Genomic DNA, 22,203 nt, shown 5'->3' with positions numbered 1-22,203 from the left:
TTTTTTCCTTTTCAGAATTTGGCATTACAAATCTCTAAATTCATAGCTGAAACTGCAGGTGGAATAGGTTAGTCGCAGTTGGTAACACGCCAAAATTTCGTTTCTTTTTGAGCTGGCATTTTATTAAAATAAATTATCCATTGAAAAAAGCCGGCGTTTTCAACTCTGACTGGAGGGGCATTCACATCGATAAATAACAATGCTCATATACTGTTTCAACCTCCGTTCGATTTCGTTGTTCAGAGTTATGTTTATTTTACTGAAACGTAAGACAATCACTAGTTGATATGGGAACGGTCTGTAGCTTTGCAGAAAGTTCAATTAGCAAGCCACCTACTGAGCTCCTCTTCACTTTTTTCTCATCGGATTCTGATGTTTCAGTTAGTGGAAGACTCATAAATGCTCTGTTTTAAGGAAACTAAAATTCTACATCTCTTACACTTTCTCCATAGTGTCAGTAAAATAAGGCTAGTGATTTTATTACCACAGCCAGTTCCTGCCGTGCAGTAATTACACGAACACTTTTTTGCAGAAACAATGAAAATTGTTTGAGATCCAATACATCATTGAAAAGACAAAGTTCTACTAAAATGACCAAATTTGCACCTTCTTTAGCATTCCTTTACACTTTTCTCTTCCTTTTGAACTGACAACTGCACTTAGTTCACCACTTGAAAAGCAGCCGTATAATTCTTTATTGCTGCTGGCACAAACTGATAAGATGCCACACAACGAATGTCAAACATTTTGTTAATTTTCATCATTGTCGCCACTGCTTGAGCACTCTCAGATCTCTCTGATTTTTGCTGTTTTGAATGAAAAGTGGAAAGGCTTTGCATCTTTGTTCACAAACTAGTGAACAGCAATCTTGAATGTTTAAATATGACTTAAACAGTGAATGCCTGTTATGTCATCCCAAATAACAATAGAACACACATTCAGAGGGGACGAGGGCTTTTCATTCCCTGATGGGAATCACAATATAAATGTATCTTGGGATGAAAAGTATACCTAGGTAAGGGGGGAAATCCCTTGGCTCACTCCCTTCAATTCGAACACTATGTAAGAGGAAACATAAAGTAGTTTTTTTTTAATTAGTAAGAATAAATGTAGTGAGGGTTCCTTCAATTTTTGGAATAAGAGAGAAAAGAAGGAATTTCCCCCTTTCAAAAGCAAAACATCTGCACAGTTTGTATACGTCCTTAATGGCCATATTTGTGAGTGAACTTCAATGCTTATAACAGACTCTAGATTACTATTCATATAAATATTTACACACAATCACTCATTTTACAACATATTTTTCTTAGTTATTGTTGAACTATTTCTGAATAAGCATTCGACCTTGCGTGTTATGGAAGGAATGCTTACACCATTAATGTAACATTTGAAGCAATTCTCGTAAAAAGAAAAGAAGCAATAACGTGTTTGTAAGAATATGTTCGATTTTGAAAATGATGCCTCTTCTAGTTATAATTCAAATATTTAAAGCTTTCTAGTATAATCTAGTTTGATGTTCAAATGGTGTTATCTGGTTTGTTTTACTTTATGTCTTAATTTTTATTTTCTGACATAGCCTAAAGTGAGTATTATTTAGTCATAGAGTCTATCATGTTGAGAAGAGCACTTTAAAACATGAAGAATCTTCATCATTGCTACCCCATTAATCCACATTTTACATGTACGGAATTTAAGTTAAACTGTAGTTGATATTAAAACACAATTCAAAGTTTAAGGCACCTGCCATACCTGAATCCACTTTCTTCTCTCCCCCCTCTGTCCTCCAACGTCGAACATCCAGAAGTTTTCTTTACCTCCACCGAAGCTTTTTGGAATGTCAATTGCAAATTCTATCTTCTGGATACTTGTAGTTGTTCGTCTACAGCGCAGAATGTCCTACACAAAAGACAAGAAAATTGAGAGTTTTGGTCACATAAACTCAGAAACAAGACATATACCACAAGTAAGACATGAGGATAGCTTCGTGCCTTCTTGTAAGTGCTCGCCTCTTCTTACTCAGAAAATGATATAGCAAGACAACGCACCAGCTCATATCCTTTCATCCGTGTGAGAGTCCTCAGTTTTTAAAAACATGCTTTGTATACCCACTCCATTCGCCAGACCTGCTTCCTTCCTCCAAATATTATAATCTTGCGGAAAATGGCCTTTTACATTCTTAGTTTGGTGAATGAAATAGATTGAAATAGCCGGGCTTTCTCATTGACACCCATGGAGGTTAAGACAATTTTCCCTATGTGATGAAAAAAAGAACGTTGGATACTAAAATGATGGAAAACACATCTCTAAGAAGATATCATTTCTAAGCAAGGAACATATCTCAGTTTATGATCAAAATCTCTCCTTTGAAATTACAAGACAGGTCACTGGGCTTTTGTCACATTGCTAAAGTAGTACGAGGCTCATTCGGAAAGTATCCGCCGTTTGAGTATAAATAAAAAACCCGCATAGGTACAACAAATTTTTACTTTACTTCTGAAAGGCACAGCTGTCCTCTATTTTTCAACATAGTCGCCATGTAAATTCAAGCACTTGTCATAGCGTTTCACTAACTTGCCAATCCCTTCTGCATAAATCTCGGCCGCCTGGGAATTCAACCAACCTGTCACAGCATTTTGAAGATCCTCATCGTCAGCGAAGTGCTGCAGGATGAAAATTAGGAGGAGCCAAGTCCGGGATGTACGGGGGATGATCAAAAACGTCCAATTTGAATTGGCGCAAAAGGTCTTGTGTTCGCCGAGCAGTGTGAGGGCGAGCGTTGTCATGCACGAACACAACCCCAGATGTCAGCAGACCATGATTTTTCTTCTGGATGGCTCTTCTCAGTTTCTGCAAAGTGTTACAGTAAACTTCAGAACTACCACGTTCCATGAATTTTTACCCAAAGAAATCTTATCACTCCGCGTATCTCTCATTTGGCGGGATGGCAGCATACACTTTGTGACGTTATAACCAGCAAATGCGCGGCACTACGATGCTCTCACTAGCACAGCTGGAAGCTTACTGAATCACAGATTGCATGACGTAACAACGGTTGCGCTCTGCCAACTGCTACTAGCGCCACGCCATAACGGCGGTTACTTTCCGAATGACCCTCGTATAATACAGGGAACATTTCTCAACAATTGAGAAACTTTTGGTTTACCAGCACTGCGAAACAAACAGTGAGAGGTCTCATGTTATTATCTATACTGAAAACCCCGATGGCCCTTCAAGTAATATTTCAGTGTAAAACCAAATGTGTGTTTGTTTGTCTGAGCTTGTCTTAAGTTCGCTTTGTGCCCAGAAAGGAACTGGGCCTACAGTTGAAAGTGGAATCCGAACCACTATGTTCCTTCACCGGGTACTGAACTGGGATCGCTTGACTAAAACCAAATATATTTTGTTTCTTACGCGATATTTAAATGAAATAATTATTTAAGGTAAAATATAGACTTATTAGGCGATGATGTAAATACAATTAAGAATAATGGTAAAATATTTTTCAAAGCAGCTAAAGAGATAGGTTTGGAAGTTAGCAAAGATAAAACTAAATATATGCTTACAGGTCGAAACCAAGTGTTAGGTAATAATCAAAATCTAATTATTGATAACAACTCGTTTGAACCAGTTTCCAAATTCAAATACTTAAGAGTAATAGCTACTAACAAATGAAAATTATATTAAAGAGGAAATAAAAAGAAGGCTTAATTCAGAAAATGCATGTTACTTTTCTCTTCATAAAATTTTGTATTCTGTTTAACATCTAAGAAACTAAAAGTTAAAATATACAAAACAGTAATTTTGCCTGTAATATTATATGGATGCGAAACTTGGTCCCTTACATCGAAAGAGGAACATAAATTGAGAGTATTTGAAAATAATATCCTTAGTAAAATATTTGGGCCTAAAAGGGATGAGAAGACAGGTGAATTGAATTGAATTGAGTTAAAATTTCTGGGTGCGTCGGCACTTAAGGCCATTTCGCACCCTTCTATGTATACGGGGAAATGTCCCCTTATCTAAAATTCTGACTTAATTTTAAAAAAGGGGTGTAGATAGCCCCTTGGAAAAACTAAAAGTGCAAGGTTGTAAAAAGACCTGCACGAGACAAACACAACACATTAAAAAGTCAGAATAAACTAAAAACCTCCTTACAGACGGTGGAAGAGTCCAGCTCTTCGCAAAAAACTAAAAACACGTGATAAAATACTGCTGTCATCACCCAAGAGGGATGACAAACAGCCGGAAAGGTTAAAAGTCTGCCGGAGGTAAGCAAGATCTACACATTCAACGAGAATGTGTCGGATGCTTAAAATAACATTACAAGCACGACACAACGGAGGGTCCAGCCCTTGCAGTAAGTGACCATGCGTGAGACGGCTGTGTCCTATACGCAGGCGGGTAAGAATAACGTCTTCTCGCCGAGAGGGACGAGACGAGGAACGCCAAACACCTATGGTGGGCTTAACAGAGTGAAGCTTGTTCCCCGTTTCCACATCCCACTCGGTCTGCCAAGTGTCAAGAAGGCGAGAACGGAACACATTCTGCAGGTCGCTAGCTGGCAAAAGGTGGACGAGAACGTCGCCATCTGCATCAGCAGACTTGGCGGCAGCATCAGCTGCTTCGTTCCCCTGGATGCCCACGTGGCTAGGGACCCAACAGAAGTGTACATCTGTGCTGGCAGATAAGGACACAAGCCGTCTGAATATGCGTTGCGCTACCGGATGACGGGAATACGGCGAATCCAGAGACTGCAACACGCTGGTCGAATCACAGCACACAAGGACTTTCTTCAGACCATTGACGTCTGCAAAGTCCAGTGCCTTTAGAATGGCGTACAACTCTGCCGTATAGATGGAACAGGCAGGATGTAGCAAGTAACTGGAACTTTGAGAGTCTAGGACGAAGGCGCAACCAACTGATTCGAATGTCTTGGACCCATCCGTGTAAAACACATTAAAATTGGGGTGCTTCGCACGAAGTTCTAAAAACCGTTGCTGGTATACAACCATTGCTGTCTCTGACTTTGGAAGAGCAGTCAGAGAAAAATCGATAGAAGGTGCAGGAAACTCGCAGGTAGGGAGAGTCGAAATGAGTGGAGAGACGCCAGGAAGATCACTGTCAACACCAAGTGCTGACAGGATCTCGTCTGCACGAACACCAAATGGTCTAGTGACACTAGGGTGGAGCCGATACCTTGCCAGCCTACCCTCGTCTGAGATGGTGTGGAATGAAGGATGTGAAGGCATCGAGCGAAGATGGAGGAAGTAGTTAACTACCAGCCGCTGTCTTTGCAGAGACAGCGACGGCTCAGATGCCTCTACGTACAAACTGGCGACTGGACTGGACACACACACACACACACACACACACACACACACACACACATGTTTACTTCTGGTTTAAGTTCAATTGGATACCAGGTTCAATTTGTTTATCTAATATTAAAACAATGTAATTCTTCTAGAATTGCTCTGTGACTCTCTCATTTCTTACATCATAAACATATGATTTTTCACCTATGAGAATAACACTACATATAGTGTCATCAGGGAGTGTATCGTGGAATTCACAGATAATTTTAATGTTTGTCCTGTCATTAACCACAACTTGTTTCCTTTTTGAAGTGTTGATTACAAACATGGGTCTCTGTGCTTTGAATTCATCTGGTGTGTAATACATGTCAGTATTGCCAGTAGTGACCCTTTTGTATGCTGTAAATGCTTCATATAATTTCAGAAAATCATCCTTGGAAATGTCTAAATTATAATTTTCTCTAGGGAATACCTCATTTCTGCCATTTTTAAGATAAATGTTCTTGATGTTGCAGTTATCAAATCTACTTGAATTTTTTTCCTGATTATTGTGTCTTCCAGTCTGAAACAGAACCACCACAAAATCCGGCATGTCATATTGTATACTGGAGAATGAATTTGTAGCATCAAACTCATAATAAGTACCAGTTGCAGGCTTCTGTACACATTGATATGTATAAAATTGTAAAGGAATCTGTGGATTTTTTATTATATCTGCTTTGTATTTAAGAGCATAACTGGCTTCATATTCAACAACCGGGATTCTTAGCTCCATAGTCTGAATAATGCACTTGCCCTCATCAGGTAGGGTATTGGGCAGAGCTTCCCCTGTAGAGTTTAATGTACTGTACCTCATCAAAGCATTATTATCATTGGCAGCTCTTCTAAATGTGATTCTTAAACCACCCTTCCACATAATATCTTTGTAATCTGAGAAGAATCCTGGCAACAGGCGCATAGGGAACAGCACTGTGTGGTTCTTAGATAATATCTTATCACCAGCCTCAAATCCACCTATTTTGTAGTAAGAAGCCTCGGTTTTGGATAATTTTAGTGTGGCCAAAGCTGTGGAGGTAATGCCGGGATAATCCACTCTGTTTATAACAACACCATGCTTTCTGATCTCAATTTCAGAGAACAGATGCGGCACAAAATTATCTACCAATCTTATATTTGAATTTGCCGGATAATCTGTTCCATCGAGCTTTACAACATCAAATTTGATGTATAGATCTGCTCTGTGGGGGTGTATAAAGCCATCCCCTACATCAAGATCAACCTCAATCTCTGTGTTGGGTTGATTTGAATTTGCAAATGTCCTCCTGTTTGGGGGGAATGATTGTAGCTCATAACTCTCAATATTTTCCATTTTTTTTGTATGTATTTTTATTTAAGTATTAATCTCTATGATTGCAGTTGTTGTGGCTCCAGCAAAATCAACTAATTCTTCTTTTTCATTAGTGACCATCAATTCAATATTATCTATTCTATTATGGCACACAGGAAAATATAATGTTGGGGATGGAGTGTAGATGATTGGCTCCATAAATTCAGAGTTAGGTTTGAATGTTGCAATGATGCCAGTTTGTTTGTGAGTGCCTATGCCATTTGATTTGGTGATCATACCCTCAGCCACATTACAGTGAATATTTAGAGTCTCTATGGCTAAGAATTTAGGTATATTAATAGCAGTGTGTTTGATGGCCGCTTCAAGTTTTGTGTTGTTCTCAAAACCTAACAGCTCTCCTATAGTACCCAGATCCACTGTTTCTGTAGCAGATACAATCTCTACTCTGTGAGTGACAGAATTTTGAGTTAATACTATACCTCTGGGTAATTGAGCATTTAGAGTGGACAGATTATACTGCCCTGGAGTGATGACAATTTTTTGATCCCCTACTGCAATTTTGTTGTTGTGGTGTGTAATATTAGGGATCAAGTACATGCCATAAAATGCTCTGAGAGCTATTGTTTTGGGATACACTATATCATCATGTAATTTGAGTTTCAATATTGAATTTTGGCTGGTGAGATGGAATACCCCCATGATGTTTCAGATACCACAAGGCCTTTTGAAAATTTTCAATTGATGGTTTATTTATTTGAGACATATATCTGAGAACAGATAAACACAAATGTCCACAATTAACATCTTTGAAATTTTGTACACGGGCATTATTGTAATAAAGATTAGCTGATTTTAGATATTTTATTAAATTTTCAGGTGGAACACCTTCAAATGAATCAAACACAAATGCCTCATCGTTTAAATATTTAAGATAACAGATCCAGTGAGTGCCCTGATTTTTGTACTTATCCAAATTAACAATGCCACACTCTTTGTTGAGTGGTTGTTCTGGTAAAGAATCAGACATGTACACACCTCTAAAATTTTTGATGCCCAGTGGCTTGATTAAAGCTTCAATATCTTGGTTTGTAAGCGGCTCTTGTTTTTTTTAAACTTATTCATGGCTCTCTTAACACCTTTGCCTTGTTTCTCCATGGCCAGGTTATGGCGCTTCAATTCATCTAATTCTGCCTTATTCTTTTTGGCATCTATTACTGTTTTTGCTATGGCGGCTGATCCCCCAGCCAAGCTCCCAACAGCCCCGAGAGCAGCTAAGATGGCAGGGATAGTAAATATAAATCCCCCCACATGTGATTTTTTCCTGGATTGTTGTAATTTTTTTAATTGGGGGGTACTAAGCAACAATTTCATACCATGACCCTTGGCAATACAAGAGCTTTTTTTCTTCCGCTGCTTTTTGGTTAAAAGGCTATCAATAGTTTTAAGAGATTTAAGACCTGCATAAGGTATTTGATACATAACACCCTTGGCCTTCATTGTAGGTTTATTATATACATATTCACAGCCCCCTCCCCAGTTTTTGTTTGGTGTTCATAGCTATGGTGGTTCCCAATGCTGCTATTCTCTCACTTAAAGAAGCATCTTTGCTTACAAATCTACCAAATGCAGCCTCTTCTAATTTCTTGTCTGCAACATGTCTCTTGTCAAGATCAGAATGTGTGTTGTATGCTATGTCATGGTCTCTACAAGCAGCATCTAGGGGATTAACACCAGGATCCCCTCTGTTTAATCTATGGTCCAATTTTGTGCTTGGACCACAATACTGATAGCCTGGAATGTGTAGTTCAAATGGCAGCTTGTTTATAATGTCATTAACCAACCCCCGACCCTCAGAAATATTCCAAAATTTAGGTGGTAGAGTATTAATAATTTTTATAAGATTAGGGGGATTAGTGTCATTCACTATAAAATTAGACAATTTGGTGCTTATCATGTCCATAATTCCAACCTTTTCATTGTAAAAATTGTGGTTGCCAGCATTTTCCTCCCCAGCTATCACCAATAACCTATCTACAAGTTTCCTGACATCATCAACCCAGACAAATTCTTTAGGCAGGGTGTTGTATTGTTTGATTCCACTGCCTGTCTTAATTTGTGACCATATGGGCTTGATTAAATTGTTATATTTTGCTCCACTGCTAGACTTGACTCTTTTTTGTGTGGGATCATTGTTCTGGTATAGAGCATCTGATTTTATTATTATTTTGTTGTAGTGCTCATAGTCTTGATCTGTATAGCTGCCAGGCCTCTTCCTAGTCATCAGTTCCCACAATCCAGGTGTTCCGAGATACTTAACAAAACCACCTCTTTGTCCAAGATGAGATTCTGAATATACAATGAGATCATCTCCCATAAATATTACTCTGAAATTGCCAATTCTATGTATGATGCTACCATCACGCTCTGTGTCAGCATATAAGCCAAAAACCTCATCTTTATTGTCTTTAGGTGTGCTTAAATATTTTTGAGCAAGAAGACCCAATTCAATAGGATCCTGAGTAGCTTCAATTCTTCGAGGAGCAACAGGACTAGGTGTATGAATACTGGAAAGTGGGGTGATTGGATAATCTAATATGTTCCTTGCAGCTACAGGTACAAGCTCTGTGATCAAATTTTGATTTTGCTCTGTAACAGTTTTGATATTTTTACCTAATTCACTAATAGCATCAATTATAGGCTGTTCTGTTTGTTTGTGTTGTTCATAAATTCCTCGGTTCTGTGATTTCCATCCCTTAAATCTTTTTACAAGATAATCTCTTAATTTAAGATCATCAATGATTGGCCTTTTCATGGTTATTTATATATGTTTCAATGTCTAGAAAATTGTTGATTTTATTTCTGTATTTGCCACTATTGGGTTTTCTTGACATATCAATTGTGACAAACCCATAACTGTCCTGGTTCCAGCACCTACTGCAAAACTTGGAAAAATCATTGTAGCTCAAGTCCCCACCTACATATTCATCATGTATGTGTTTGAGGTTGGTATGATCTTGATGAAACACACATATAAAATTGCTGTTGTCTCGGATCAGCTGCTTCGGTATTTTTGAAAAAGTCTGTGCAAGGTAGAAGCAATCAATGTTTTTGTGTCGGCAATGTGTAAAGAAATTTCTAACCTTGTTTTGATTATCCAGTATAATGTCATCAAACACAACAACAGAATTATCGAGACATTCATGAAGTGGCTTAACATCTGATTCAAAAGTGGCAATATCCAATCCATCATATAGCTTCATCAGCTGCTGATATTTTAATTGTTCCAAGCTCTTAGAGAAGACATACAAGTGCCTGTTTTTCCAGTCTAACCAGTTGGGTGCCAATAAAAAATTATCAACCATTAGTGTAGTTTTACCACAAGCTGATGGCCCAACAATAAGACATCTAATATTTTCAGGCAGCAACTTGCCATTTCTCTTAATCTGCTGTTCAGGTTCTGGCAGCCTTTTTATAACATCCCAGGTGCTCTTTGTCTGCATCGATCCAGCTGTGTTCTGGAAGTCCTAGCCATTTGATAAATAACTTGTTGCCTTTTCTGCGGATGATTTTTTCTATGAGATATGTGTCAGGCTGCTTAGTTTTGCTGAGTTCTTCTTCATAAAACCTGCCTTTGAGAATTTCTCCTCGGTGGTCTTTTATTATATATGTGTTAAGGGTCCCAGGTTTAACTTGAACCACTGTAAATAATTCAGTGCTCCAGTTTCTTGTAAAGCCTCTTTTGAATAAGTGCTTATATTTCCTGATTCTTACTTGATCACCCACCCTGTATTTGGCCTTTCTTGTTGTTGGCTGGTATCTAGGATAATAAACAGTCCTGATCAATTTTTGCTCATCAGATGGAGTTACTTCAGAGGGTTTCATGTTGATTGTGGAATGGACCGAGTTTTTATATTTATGTAGAAGTTCTGGAAGAATATTAATCCATTTATAATTACCTTGAAGTGTAAATTGTTTATACATAAGATTTTTTAGGGTTTTGTTGAATCTCTCTACAATTGAGGCTTTGAGATCACTGTAACTCGAATAATGTTTTATTGACTGGCTTTTAATAAATTGTTGGAACACAGAATTATAAAATTCTTTGCCATTATCTGTTTGCAAATAGCGTGGTGATCTTCCACTCTGATTGTCCTGATGGCTTCTGTAACACATTTTCCAGTCTTGGATTTGAGTGGCACAGCCCAGGCAAATTTTGAAAATGTATCTATGACAGTGAGTAGATACTTGTAGCCCTTGTTGATTTTGTCTAAGTTTTTCAGCTGTCCACTTGCCATCTCAATCAAGTCGCTCTGCCATAAATCATCTATGCCTTTTGTGACTACTGGCAGTCTCTTATAATTATGTCTGGCTTGTCTGTGTAATTCATCAACAATAATTTGTCTAGACATAATATGTAAACAAGAATATTGCAACTATGTGGTGTTCAGCAGCTGATACTACAGGATTTTCTAAATATAATTTGTCCCCTATTTGTATTTTAAATTCCAGAGAGCCATCATCTTCAACATAGGCTGTTTCTAATGTATTGGGATCTGTAAAATCCTCTAACTCTACACTGGTGATTTTTGGTTTGTTGTCAGCATTTGTTATTGATAAGGTGGGGTAGTGGTGTGCCTGTGGTTGAAGCCAATAATTGATCTTGATTGGTCTCAGTGTGCCCCCAACAAAAAACTGGTAATAAAATTGTGCAGGGGACAGCATATATATTTTGCCACCTGGTGTAAATGGTGAATCATATTCTTTGTTGGGGATGCTGTACAATTCAAGAATTACTGTATGTTTTGGATTCTCGATTATGCCTGTTATTTCTTTTTCTGCTGTAAGCAATCTGCTTGTTACAGATTCAAGATGCTCATTGATGGTCCTAACATCATCATCATGGCCTGGCTTGATTTTTATGTCCACAACAAGTTTCTTGTATTGTTGCACAATTTCTTGTAGCTGGGTGGCAAAAGCAGACAGAGCATTTGCTTGATTGGATTCCATGGTCCCTAGCTGTTGCTTGATATTAGCTACAATTTGTTGCAAATTTTCAATAACTGCCAATTTTGAATTTTGAGCAGTAAGATCATGGACCTGTCTTCTGATATCCTCAAACAGGGCATGCAGTTCATTAATATGTTGATTAGTTGGTAGAGTGGCCACTGTTTGAGTGTGTAGTTTGATCTCTGTCTGGATATTCTTGATATCTTCTGATTTCAATATGCGATTCACTGCCCTCTTTATATTTTTAAGTTCCTGTGATGTAGGCAGATTTGATACAGTATTCTGCAAAGATTCAAGTGCCAATTTCACATTATTTAATTCAGAAGCATCAGCCACATTTTGCATAGCATTTTGGAGCAGGGCTATATCTGCCTGAGAGGGTGTTGATTGTTGTAAAATTTCAAGCTTTGTTTGGATATCATCAATCAAGTGATGAAAATGAGATAGCTCAGATTCAGTGTTGAGGTTTTCAAGTTTTGTGATCTGTTGCTGGACACTAACAAGGGTATCTACAATACCGGGCAGGCGGGATTCTAGAGATTCTTGTATATTTGTCAAATCACTTTGCACTGCTGCTATTGTACCCTCAAGATGGGTTATGGTACTTTGAATTTTTCCAAAATCTTCATATGTTTCAAGTTGCAGCTTGATGTTGGCAACACTCCGAGTTATTGCACTCAAAGCATCAGAAGATGGCAAATTGTTCATAAAATTTTCAAGTGTCTCAATTTTTTCTTTAACCTCGGCTATGGCATTGTTCAAGGGGTCTAGATTAGGTATTTGGAGTGATTGAATCTGTTCCTTTAGAGTGGAAATCACTAGATCAAAATCTTCTTGTGATTTTATGCTTTTGACAATTGTTTGGAGCTGTGCCTGGACATTATTAATCTGTTCTTCTAATTGTTGTTTCAATTGCTCAGAGTTGTTAGCCTGGGTTTTAAATTTGGCTTGAAGAGCTGCTACAGCTTCTTCTAAACTTTGAAAATTATCTAATGTGGCCAGGTCAGTATATTTCTGAAGCAGCAATTTGAGTTCAGAATCAATTTTAAGAAGAGGGTCCATGCATTGTGATTGCAAATTTGTAATTTCTAATTGAAGACATGCATTGAGTGTGGTTTGTAAAGCTTGTAAATCACTTCTCAATTTCTTGACTCTGACATCAAGCATCAGAATCTCATCACTGTGATCTTCATGCCTTGTATGGCCAAATATATCATTAGGCATTTTTGTTTTAGTGGTTATTTTTTATTGAATATCTGATTCTTAATTCTATAAAAAAAGGTATAAGCTTGTCATATGACCCCGGGACCTCAATATATAAGCAGTCACCAGCAGAAACAGTATATACAGTGCCAGAAATCATGTTTGAGTGCTTAATTCTATAAATATTTCTCCCTACTGAAATCTTGACATTACCCTCAGGGGTTGTAATAAATTGCAATTGACCACCTACAGGTAATTGGTAATGATTTAAATTATTGTTAAATATGTACAATGTTTTACCTGTTTCATCATCAACATCTGTAAGTATGCTGTTCAGATGAATAATTAACAAAGCACTTAGTTTAGATATCATATCAGAAGAGGGTTGTGGTGTTGGCAGCTCCATAATAGCCTGTTTTTTGAACCCAAATAAGTTCATAGGCATGTTTATTTATTTCAAATCATGCTCTGTAATTGGGCATTGATTGCCACTTTTCAAATCACAATGCCCCCATGGTAGAGTATGTATGCCACATGATAAAATACATCTCTTATCATCATGTGGATCCAGAGCCACTTTTCTTACAATATTTGTAGTCAATAAGTGATCCACACTCTGAATTCTATTTTCTGATGTTCTGATTGTGCTACATGATTTGAGACAATTTTTGTAATCCTCAAATTCAAGCTCTTTGTCCACAGTTACTCTGCCAATGCCCTTGGCCTTTTTGGCAACAGCACCACTACATGTTTCAAAACTGTACATCTTGGCTCTTAACCCAGCAAATGCCACAATAACATCACCAAGTGTCTCATCTTTTAACTTGCCAGGCACCTTTTTGTTGTGGGGGTGAATTTTTGAATGTTCACTGGTATCAAAATATTTAAACAATTCAGGCTGTGCCATATCTTGATAAACATTTTCTGTTTGAATATCAAGAACAAAACTATCTGTGTCCATGTACATCAATTTTACACTATCACCATAAAAAGGTTTCAGCACATCATAATGCAATTTTAACATGTGTAATTTGGCCAATTCCAATATCACAGCCCCTACATAAATAGGTTTATCAAACTTAATCTTTGTTTTTTTCACGTTGAAAAGTGCCATATTTTCATCATAAATTCTTCTGTAATTGAAGTTTGGCTTTGCAATCAATTTTTTGCTCCGGCTGGGGTCAGTAATTATTTTAACATCAATATGTTTTCTGACATTTTCAATTGTTTTGCCATACACTGAATTGACCATCAATTTAAACAAGGTCTTATCAAATTGGCTCATTGCAGATGTTCGAAGCTCTGTGTTTGTATCAATATATGGTTTCAACCATCTTGAGTGCCTGAACCTCAAAACTTTTCCAATTTTGGTCACTTGAATACCATGTTTCATCAGGAACTGGAGGTTTTTGTAATATATGACATAATCCTGTTTCGGCTCCAGAGTCATCATCAATTTCTTCTGTTTAGAGCCAGGTGAACACTTAACCTCAGGAATTGGGGGCAGATCAGAAAATGTGTTGTGTAAATCATCAGGAATTGTCAGATCAACCTCTAAGAAGAGGCCATAATTACTGTCATCAAAATTCTTAAGATCTTCAATGTTAAAATCTTCAACCCACTCAAGCCCTGCATATGGCAGATTTTTCATCATAGCATTACCATAGAGGCTATTGGCATCTGCATACAGTATATAATTTGATGGCAGTGCTGGATCATAATCAGGAATATATTTGTTATTTGCTCTGGCATATCTCTGAGAACATTGCACCATGCCTCCTCTTATACATTGTTCCATAAACAGATACATATCTGGATCCTGGATCAGATCCAATTGCATTTTAGTGTTTAAAAACATTGCAGACCATGCTAGGCCCGGAGCACTGTAAAAATACATTGGATCCAGCTTATAATTTTGCATGGAAGATTTTCTGAATGCCTGAAGTATATCAGCTAAGACAGTCACATCAAGTTTTAAATATGCCTTGTGATAATCACCAAATGTCTTGCATTTTAAATTGTTCCACATCAACTGGGCATGGTGATAATCTTCATCAGTGATTCCAGATCCTCTGATTTTGCTGTAAAACTCTTGTTGTGGTGGCAGAGAACACTCATCAAATTTAGAAAAATCTGTAACATAATCATATGGATATACACCCTTCCGCCTAATTAATTTAAGGTCCTGATTTGGAAACAAAGCACATGTGATTTTGAATTGATCATCAGATAATTGAGTGGCCAGTGTAGCCAGGCTAGCCGATAAAATTCTGTAGGAATCAAGAAATCTTAAGTGAATAGAAACACCATTAACTTTAATTATTTTGTTAATGGCAATATATTTCTCATAATTTTCAGCTAAAATATTTAAATTCTGCTTGTTAAACCCCTCGTACCTGATCAAATGATGAAAATCATAATTGGATGCACCATGGCAAAATATGGGGACAAATTTTGGTCTCTGGATCTGAATATTGCAGCTATTACACAGGGCCATTAAGAATTTAACATCTGTATGAGAATGGTGATGAATTTTGATATTTGCATCTGAAAATTCAGAATCACATACCGGGCATTTTTCTGCATTGTTGAAATCTTCAATCTGTTTCTCTGTTAAAGGCAACATGGGTTTTGATTTTAATAAAATATTAGATGCTATGTCATGGCACTCATTTTCTATTCTATGTGCAAATTCTTTGATGGCATCTGCTCCCATGTATAAATATTCTTTACTAACAACCCCATTCTGTACAATCACATAATAAAAACTGGAAGGTTCATGTAGCTGGTATGGTGTAATTGAAGATTCATCAGGATCTGGGCTGCAGAATGCAAGGGGTTTGAGGTTTGATTCAAAATCACAGACTATATATGCTGGGTGTTCCAACAGGGCTTCAAACTTTTTGAATTTTGCATTTTCACTTGGCATTGGCATCACCATATGAACAGGTTTATAATTGCCACAGTATTTCAGATGCTCAATTAACTTGTTTTTAGCAATTTCTGCATTTTTTTCACGAACCCCATTTATTATTTTTCTACCATCAAAAACACTTAAACATCTTCTGCACAACTTGAATATTGTCTTAGATTTGTCTAATTGTTTTCTGACTAAAGCTTCAAGATTATGTATCAGAGTGTAATGATATGTGCCATCCCCTTCAATTAAGAGCAGATCAATCGGAATAGCAGATTCATCATCAAATGTACTGATTCTGAGAGGATCTATCAATCAATTGACACGGCCAGTGGAACAAGTAAATACATTAATAGATAATTGTTTGCCATTGATATCCCGGGCCTTTTTTTCAAATTTATCAATATTCTGAACAGGCATTGGGTATTCTAAACCCTCCATTGCCTCGTCAAAATCATGTTCATGTTCCTTATAATAAGTTATTCTCTCAGAATTCCTTGAAACTGGATACAAAGCAGCTAAAATACACCACAAAAAGCATTTCTCGTCATTATTTTTTATATTAACCACGGCTGTTTTGTTTTTTATATTGGCAGGTAATGGCAGATATGTAGATCCTTATAATGGGCTGAATTCAGAAATATTAACATATAACTTGTGTGGAGATCCGCATAGGCTCCATCCAGACTCTTTTGCTGCAAATTCAGAGTGTTTAATATTCAATTGATCTATCAAACTGCTTATTATTTTGTCTGAATTTGCATTTGAATATACCGGTACAGTTTCTGTTATGTGGGGCTGTGTAAATTTTGTGCCATTTGGCTTCTTATATTGTGTAAACAATTTGAGGGACATCTTATAAGAGCCATTTTGTGTATTTAGAATTGCCTGCACATCTGGATTTATACTCTTCAAAAAATTCTTAATGTCACATTTTGGCTCTGATACAAAACAATGATCCCTTAATTGGCCGTTAAAACTGCTATGGATGGGTTCATAGCGTGGCTGCTTTGCCGGTCCAGCATTAACAGGTGTTTCATGCTTCCTTTTCAGACCAGATGTAGAAGTTGTGGGAGCAATGTTGATGACTGTACAGAACAAGAACCCACATGTCTATTGAAATATGCCTTGCTAAATATTTTATTGCATTTAGAACATATTTTAGTGGGAGTTCTGAATTTGCCTGGGTTACAATTCTTTTGGTGTCTGGCCCAATTGGGGCTGGATATATTCTTATTACACTGATTGCAATATTTTTGATTTGGCATTTTTGTTGTTGGTTTATTATATAAGATTTCCTGGGGTTCAATTCAAAATTTTGTACTTAATATATATATATATATATTTTGTTCAGCTGTGTGCTTTGTTTATTTCTTGTGTATATTTAATATGTTAATATTGCTAATTTTTATCCTCGGTTTATTATATAAATTTTTTTGGGTTTTAAACCAAAACTCTATGCTTATTATGACAGGTTGTAAAGCCAATAGCCTACAAGTGGAAAAAGAGAATAAATATTGATCTACACTGACCTTCCGCAAATGCCTGCACAGACATGCATGTCCTAGAAAGGCAATGACCTAGCGCTGTGTTATGTATTGATTTTTGTACAACAGGCTGGGACAAATATAAGCCTGACTCTAAATATGATTGGATTGCAACAAACAAGCTGGATGCAACAAATATCAGATTTTTTATACAAAATATAAGCCCTTTTTGTTCAATATACCAGAAATATATTTAATATGAATTATATATTAAACCAAACAGGCCTGTAAGTATGAGAAGCACTGTAACAACACATCTGTTCTCCTCAGCCACTCTCACAATACTGGCTGAGGAGTAGCGCAAAATCCCTTTATATACCCCAAGCACGGATTAAAACATCTGAAACAATAAAGCAATCAGAATATAACACATCATCACATTATGTCATAATTAACCAATCAGAAAACAACACATGCCTAATAATTTGCTTCATAATATTAAATAATAATTTGTTGCATAGCATGATGTAATAGCTCTTGCATCATAATTTGTTGCATAATATTGGATAATAATATGTTGCACAGCATGATGCAAGAGCTCTTGCATTACATATATATATATATATATATATATATATATATGTGTGTGTGTGTGTGTGTGTGTGTGTGTGTGTGTGTGTGTGTGTGTGTGTGTGTATGGGTGAGGGGAGTATGTGTGTGTGGGTGTGTGTTAATACGTTTTGGCCTAGTTTTAGGTGTGGGCAAAAAAAATATCAAGAGGGGCATATTTTTAACAAATTTATGGACAACAATCTCACAGAAGTGCCTTTTATAAGTGTAGGCAAATCAATCTGAGGGGGCTCATCATTTGTACACTAGGATTCAAAATTCTTAAAATTAAGAGCATATTACACTTGAAGAATTGGGGAATAAGGGCATCTTGGCATAATTTTAAGTGTGGGCAAATCGGGCTGTTTAATTATATGAGCTCATCATTTGTACACTTGTAAGTGGTGCTGGTTGTATATACTTTTACACTACTGGGTTACATCCCCCGCAATTTTTGGGGTAGGTTCTCCCCTAAATCCTTTAACCTGAATCGTACCCCTTGTATACGTGTACTCACTTCAAATAATTTGACAGACACAATATACCTCCGTTGAAAGAATGTCGGTTTTATTAGCTAAAGTCAAGGAAGTTTATTTATTTTCTCTACATTATATCCCTTCCTAAACAATTAAAATATCGTGAACCTATTATTCTTCATTACTTAAGTCACTTGATCTGTGCTCTCGGAAGAAGGTAGAAAACTGTTTATAAAGACTGCAAGATAATGGAATAAATCTTAGATCTTATCTATTCCTGAATTGTATAAAACGTGTTAATATCAGCTTTCAAATAGCAATAAAATCTGTAAGAAAATTAAAATTATTTTGTGAGTATTGTTGCTTCTCGTTTTTGTCTTTTTACATTGGAAGTACAGTCAACGGCAAAGATAATTGTAGGTAAATTGTCCACCGCTATTTTCATTACTTTTTGTTCTACATCCTGTGTAGTTTTAAGGAAATAAACTATGTTGGTTCGAAGCAGGCATTGTTCTTTGCTTAATGAAGTCATTATTTCAATTCGTTGTTATCATATCGTGTAATTCAGACCGAATGAAAATGGTGGTGGATAATTCGCCTACTGTTTCTTTCGCCGTTGGGTGTACAAGGCTATGCAAATTAATTTTAAAAATCGAGAACTATGTGATCTATTCTGTGATCATAGATACCCATACTCAAAAATACATATATATTTGTGTTTGTGTGTGTGTATAGAGGTTGAACTTTTTAACCACCCAAATCCAAAACGTTCCTGCGTTACTGTTGTTTCTCACTATTTTCTGATAAAAATGCATGTTTTTCTGCCTTCAGAGAAGAATTAATATGCTTTTTCAAGGGGTCCCGGGTTGGATACCCGGTAAATGCACATAGTGGTTCGGATCCTACTTTAAACTGCAGGTCCGGATTAGCCTTTCTGTGTATAAAGTGGACTTAAAACATCAATTCAATCAATCAATCATTTTTTTTTCAAAACATGAGATCAAAGAGGGATCACAGCCTACTTTGCCCCAGACCCCTAACCGTAGCCAAAAGGGGCAATAGCTTAAAGTGCTGAAGCAAACAAAGCAAATTAAATTTCAGACACAGTTCCAACATGTTTTATTTTCTCGCAACGATATTTAAATATGTGTTTTGTGACAGTCATCAACACTAGACTTTGTATTATATTGCGTCTGTTAATCTGATATGTATCACATGTGTTTTAAGCACCATTTGTGTAACATATTCAGTCTGCTAGCTCGAGCTTATATAGAACGACGCTTGTTACCAGCCTTTTCAAGTCTCTCGGAGTTCGATGGGAGATAAATTCAAGAGTAAAATCTCAAATATCCAATCTCTTATCTGTAAGTTAAACATTACCACCGGGATATTTAAAAGTAAAAATCAAGTGTTAAAAATGGACCTTGACATTTGCAGTAGCACTTTTGTACTGATATCAATTGTGTAACTAGTACTGCTGTTTGTGGTAATAATAATAATATCATCGTACTTTGAGTTACTGTACATTACTTATCTTCCATGCTAGGGTATAACTCGCATCCACTTGTCGAACATGTTTTGATTTTCTGAGTACATTAAGACAATAGATACAGGGAGGTTATTTCAGTCGTTTACCGTCAGACCGTCAGACCGTCGGCCGCCGAGCGCCCCCTTCATGCAACAGTTCCCGGCAAATTGACTTGCAGGAAGTCTGTAACAGAAACCGCTTGCTTTGTAATGTTTCCACTTTTCACAATTACAGTTACAATTACAATTGAAATAAGCACGTAGCTTGTCGCAAGGATGCTGGAAAAGGTGTCCTCCCAAATACAAATATTTCTGGCACCTTATTTCTGACATCTAATCTTAGATTAGACATCGCTACTTTATCCTCAGTTGACAGAAAGGGAAGACAGCATCCCGGCGCATAAAGCAAACCGAAAGCGTAAAATGATATTTAAAAGTAATAATAATGATGATCACTAACCTCCTGTGTTATAATAAGAGATGTTGAAAATTACCTCCTTCAACAGCAATACAACACGTTTCTTAGGTTCAAGAGATCCTGTCTCTCGTAATTGCCTGACCACTTTTCTGCAAGAATTCGTTTTCACGTAATTATCGTACATAAAAACTCTTTGTTCAAGACTATATTTGTTTAGCGGCATAACTAATGAATGAATAACAATTAACACACAATAAAGCACTAGCACTGAATAGCACTAACTCAATAACATAGTATAAAAAAACACGCGTACTGATAAACGCAACAGAAGTGAGCATGAGGATACGGTACACTCACTACGATTGATAGCCGACAGTGTTGATAACCATTTTTCGGCAATGTCCCTAAAACTGACCAAATGTCCCTACGGCAAGTAAAGCGACTAAAAAAAACAACACCTCATGAGCATGCAAAACAGAAGATAAAATATACACATTTATTTACCAAATCTTTCTGCTCGGTGCTTCCACAATTAATGAAGGAGCGAATTTGCAATACAGGACCCCTCCCCGTTTTTTAAATATTTCGCATACTCACTAATTGAGGCCTCCTAATCACGAATTTGAAGTTAAAATTTGGGGGTCACGTGTAGAAATTGCAAAATAAGTGAAATTGAGTGGTTGGTCCGCGATCATTGCTCATTATTTACTGGAAGATTTCGTGTTTCCAATACTTAAAAAACGAAATATACATTCCTGATATTACTACGACCCCAAATTTTAACTATGTTTGCCTATCCTATCATAACCTAACCTAACCTTACCTGAATGGTTCGTGGGGCTATTCGTCAATGGTTTGTGGGGCTACCCGTGCATGGTTTTTCGACCCCAAATTTTAACTATGTTTGCCTTGCTTAACCTAACTTAACCTAACCTTACCTAGAATAGTCAGTGGGGCTATTCGTGAATAGTTTTGCGTTAATTGTGATTACTAACCGATAAAAATCTTATTTTCGTAGCACTTTAACGGCAAACGTTCATCATCGAAGACGCCATTTTTGTGTCCTGCAATTTTACGATCGATGCACTATTGCCAAACTTACCTGTAATCAAATCAGTCCACACTTCACATGTTCTTCTACATCGTGATTGTGGCTGTCACATGTAAGCACCTTCTTTGGGCAATATAAGTTTATTAATTAGCCCACGGCCATCCTCCTGCACACTCCACCTAACAATCTGTACAACATTTACAACATTTTTACTGTTCTCTTCCGCCATTCTTACACGATCCATGCTCTCCAAGTATGAAATCAACAGTGTGGCAACGCTGTAGACAGCGTAAATAATTGCGAACGTCGTCAATTGTTCATACCAACAAATATGGCTACCATACTTGTATACTGAGAATCATTGCGAGAATTGAAAAGCTTATTTTATAACTTCTACACGTTAATGAACAATTATTTCACCTCACCCCAACATGTTAACTTGAGATAAATCATCTAACTAACTAACTAACTCTCTAGCCTTCTTAAACCCGAAGGTTCATGGCTGCAGCAACACAGGCCTTCCATCTTTCCCTATCTTGAGCAAGTTCTATATACTCTTTTCTATCCCTACCGATTTCCCTTAAGTCAATCTCAACGTTGTCCCTCCATCTTCGTCTTGGCCTTCCTACAGGTCTCTTACCATCAGGTTTCCCAACAAGAATCCTGTAAACTCCTCTTTCCTCTCCCATTCGTGCCACATGGCCTGCCCACCTAAGTCTTCTTGATTTAATTATTCTAATAATATCTGGACATGAATACAAATTATGTAGTTCTAAATTATGTAACCTTCTCCACTCACCTGTCTCCTCATCCCTTTTAGGTCCAAATATTTTTCTAAGGATCTT

General features: G+C 37.0%; 1 protein-coding gene across 1 annotated transcript in view; it reads right to left on the bottom strand.

Annotated features, from left to right (window-relative positions):
- LOC145996554 (uncharacterized) overlaps window positions 1–22,203 on the bottom strand; it is an 88,845-nt gene that overhangs the window by 22,910 nt on the left and 43,732 nt on the right. The window contains exon 2 of the mRNA XM_083133054.1: window positions 1,750–1,896. Within this exon, the coding sequence (XP_082989180.1) occupies window positions 1,750–1,896 (147 nt within the window). The remainder of the gene's footprint in view (window positions 1–1,749; window positions 1,897–22,203) is intronic.

This window comes from Lepisma saccharinum, chromosome 12 (assembly GCF_977018435.1).
Source record: "Lepisma saccharinum chromosome 12, izLepSacc3.1, whole genome shotgun sequence".
Taxonomy (NCBI): Eukaryota; Metazoa; Arthropoda; class Insecta; order Zygentoma; family Lepismatidae; genus Lepisma; species Lepisma saccharinum.
The sequence above is the reverse complement of the archived record's forward strand: the minus strand, read 5'-3'. Positions and strand labels throughout refer to the sequence as shown.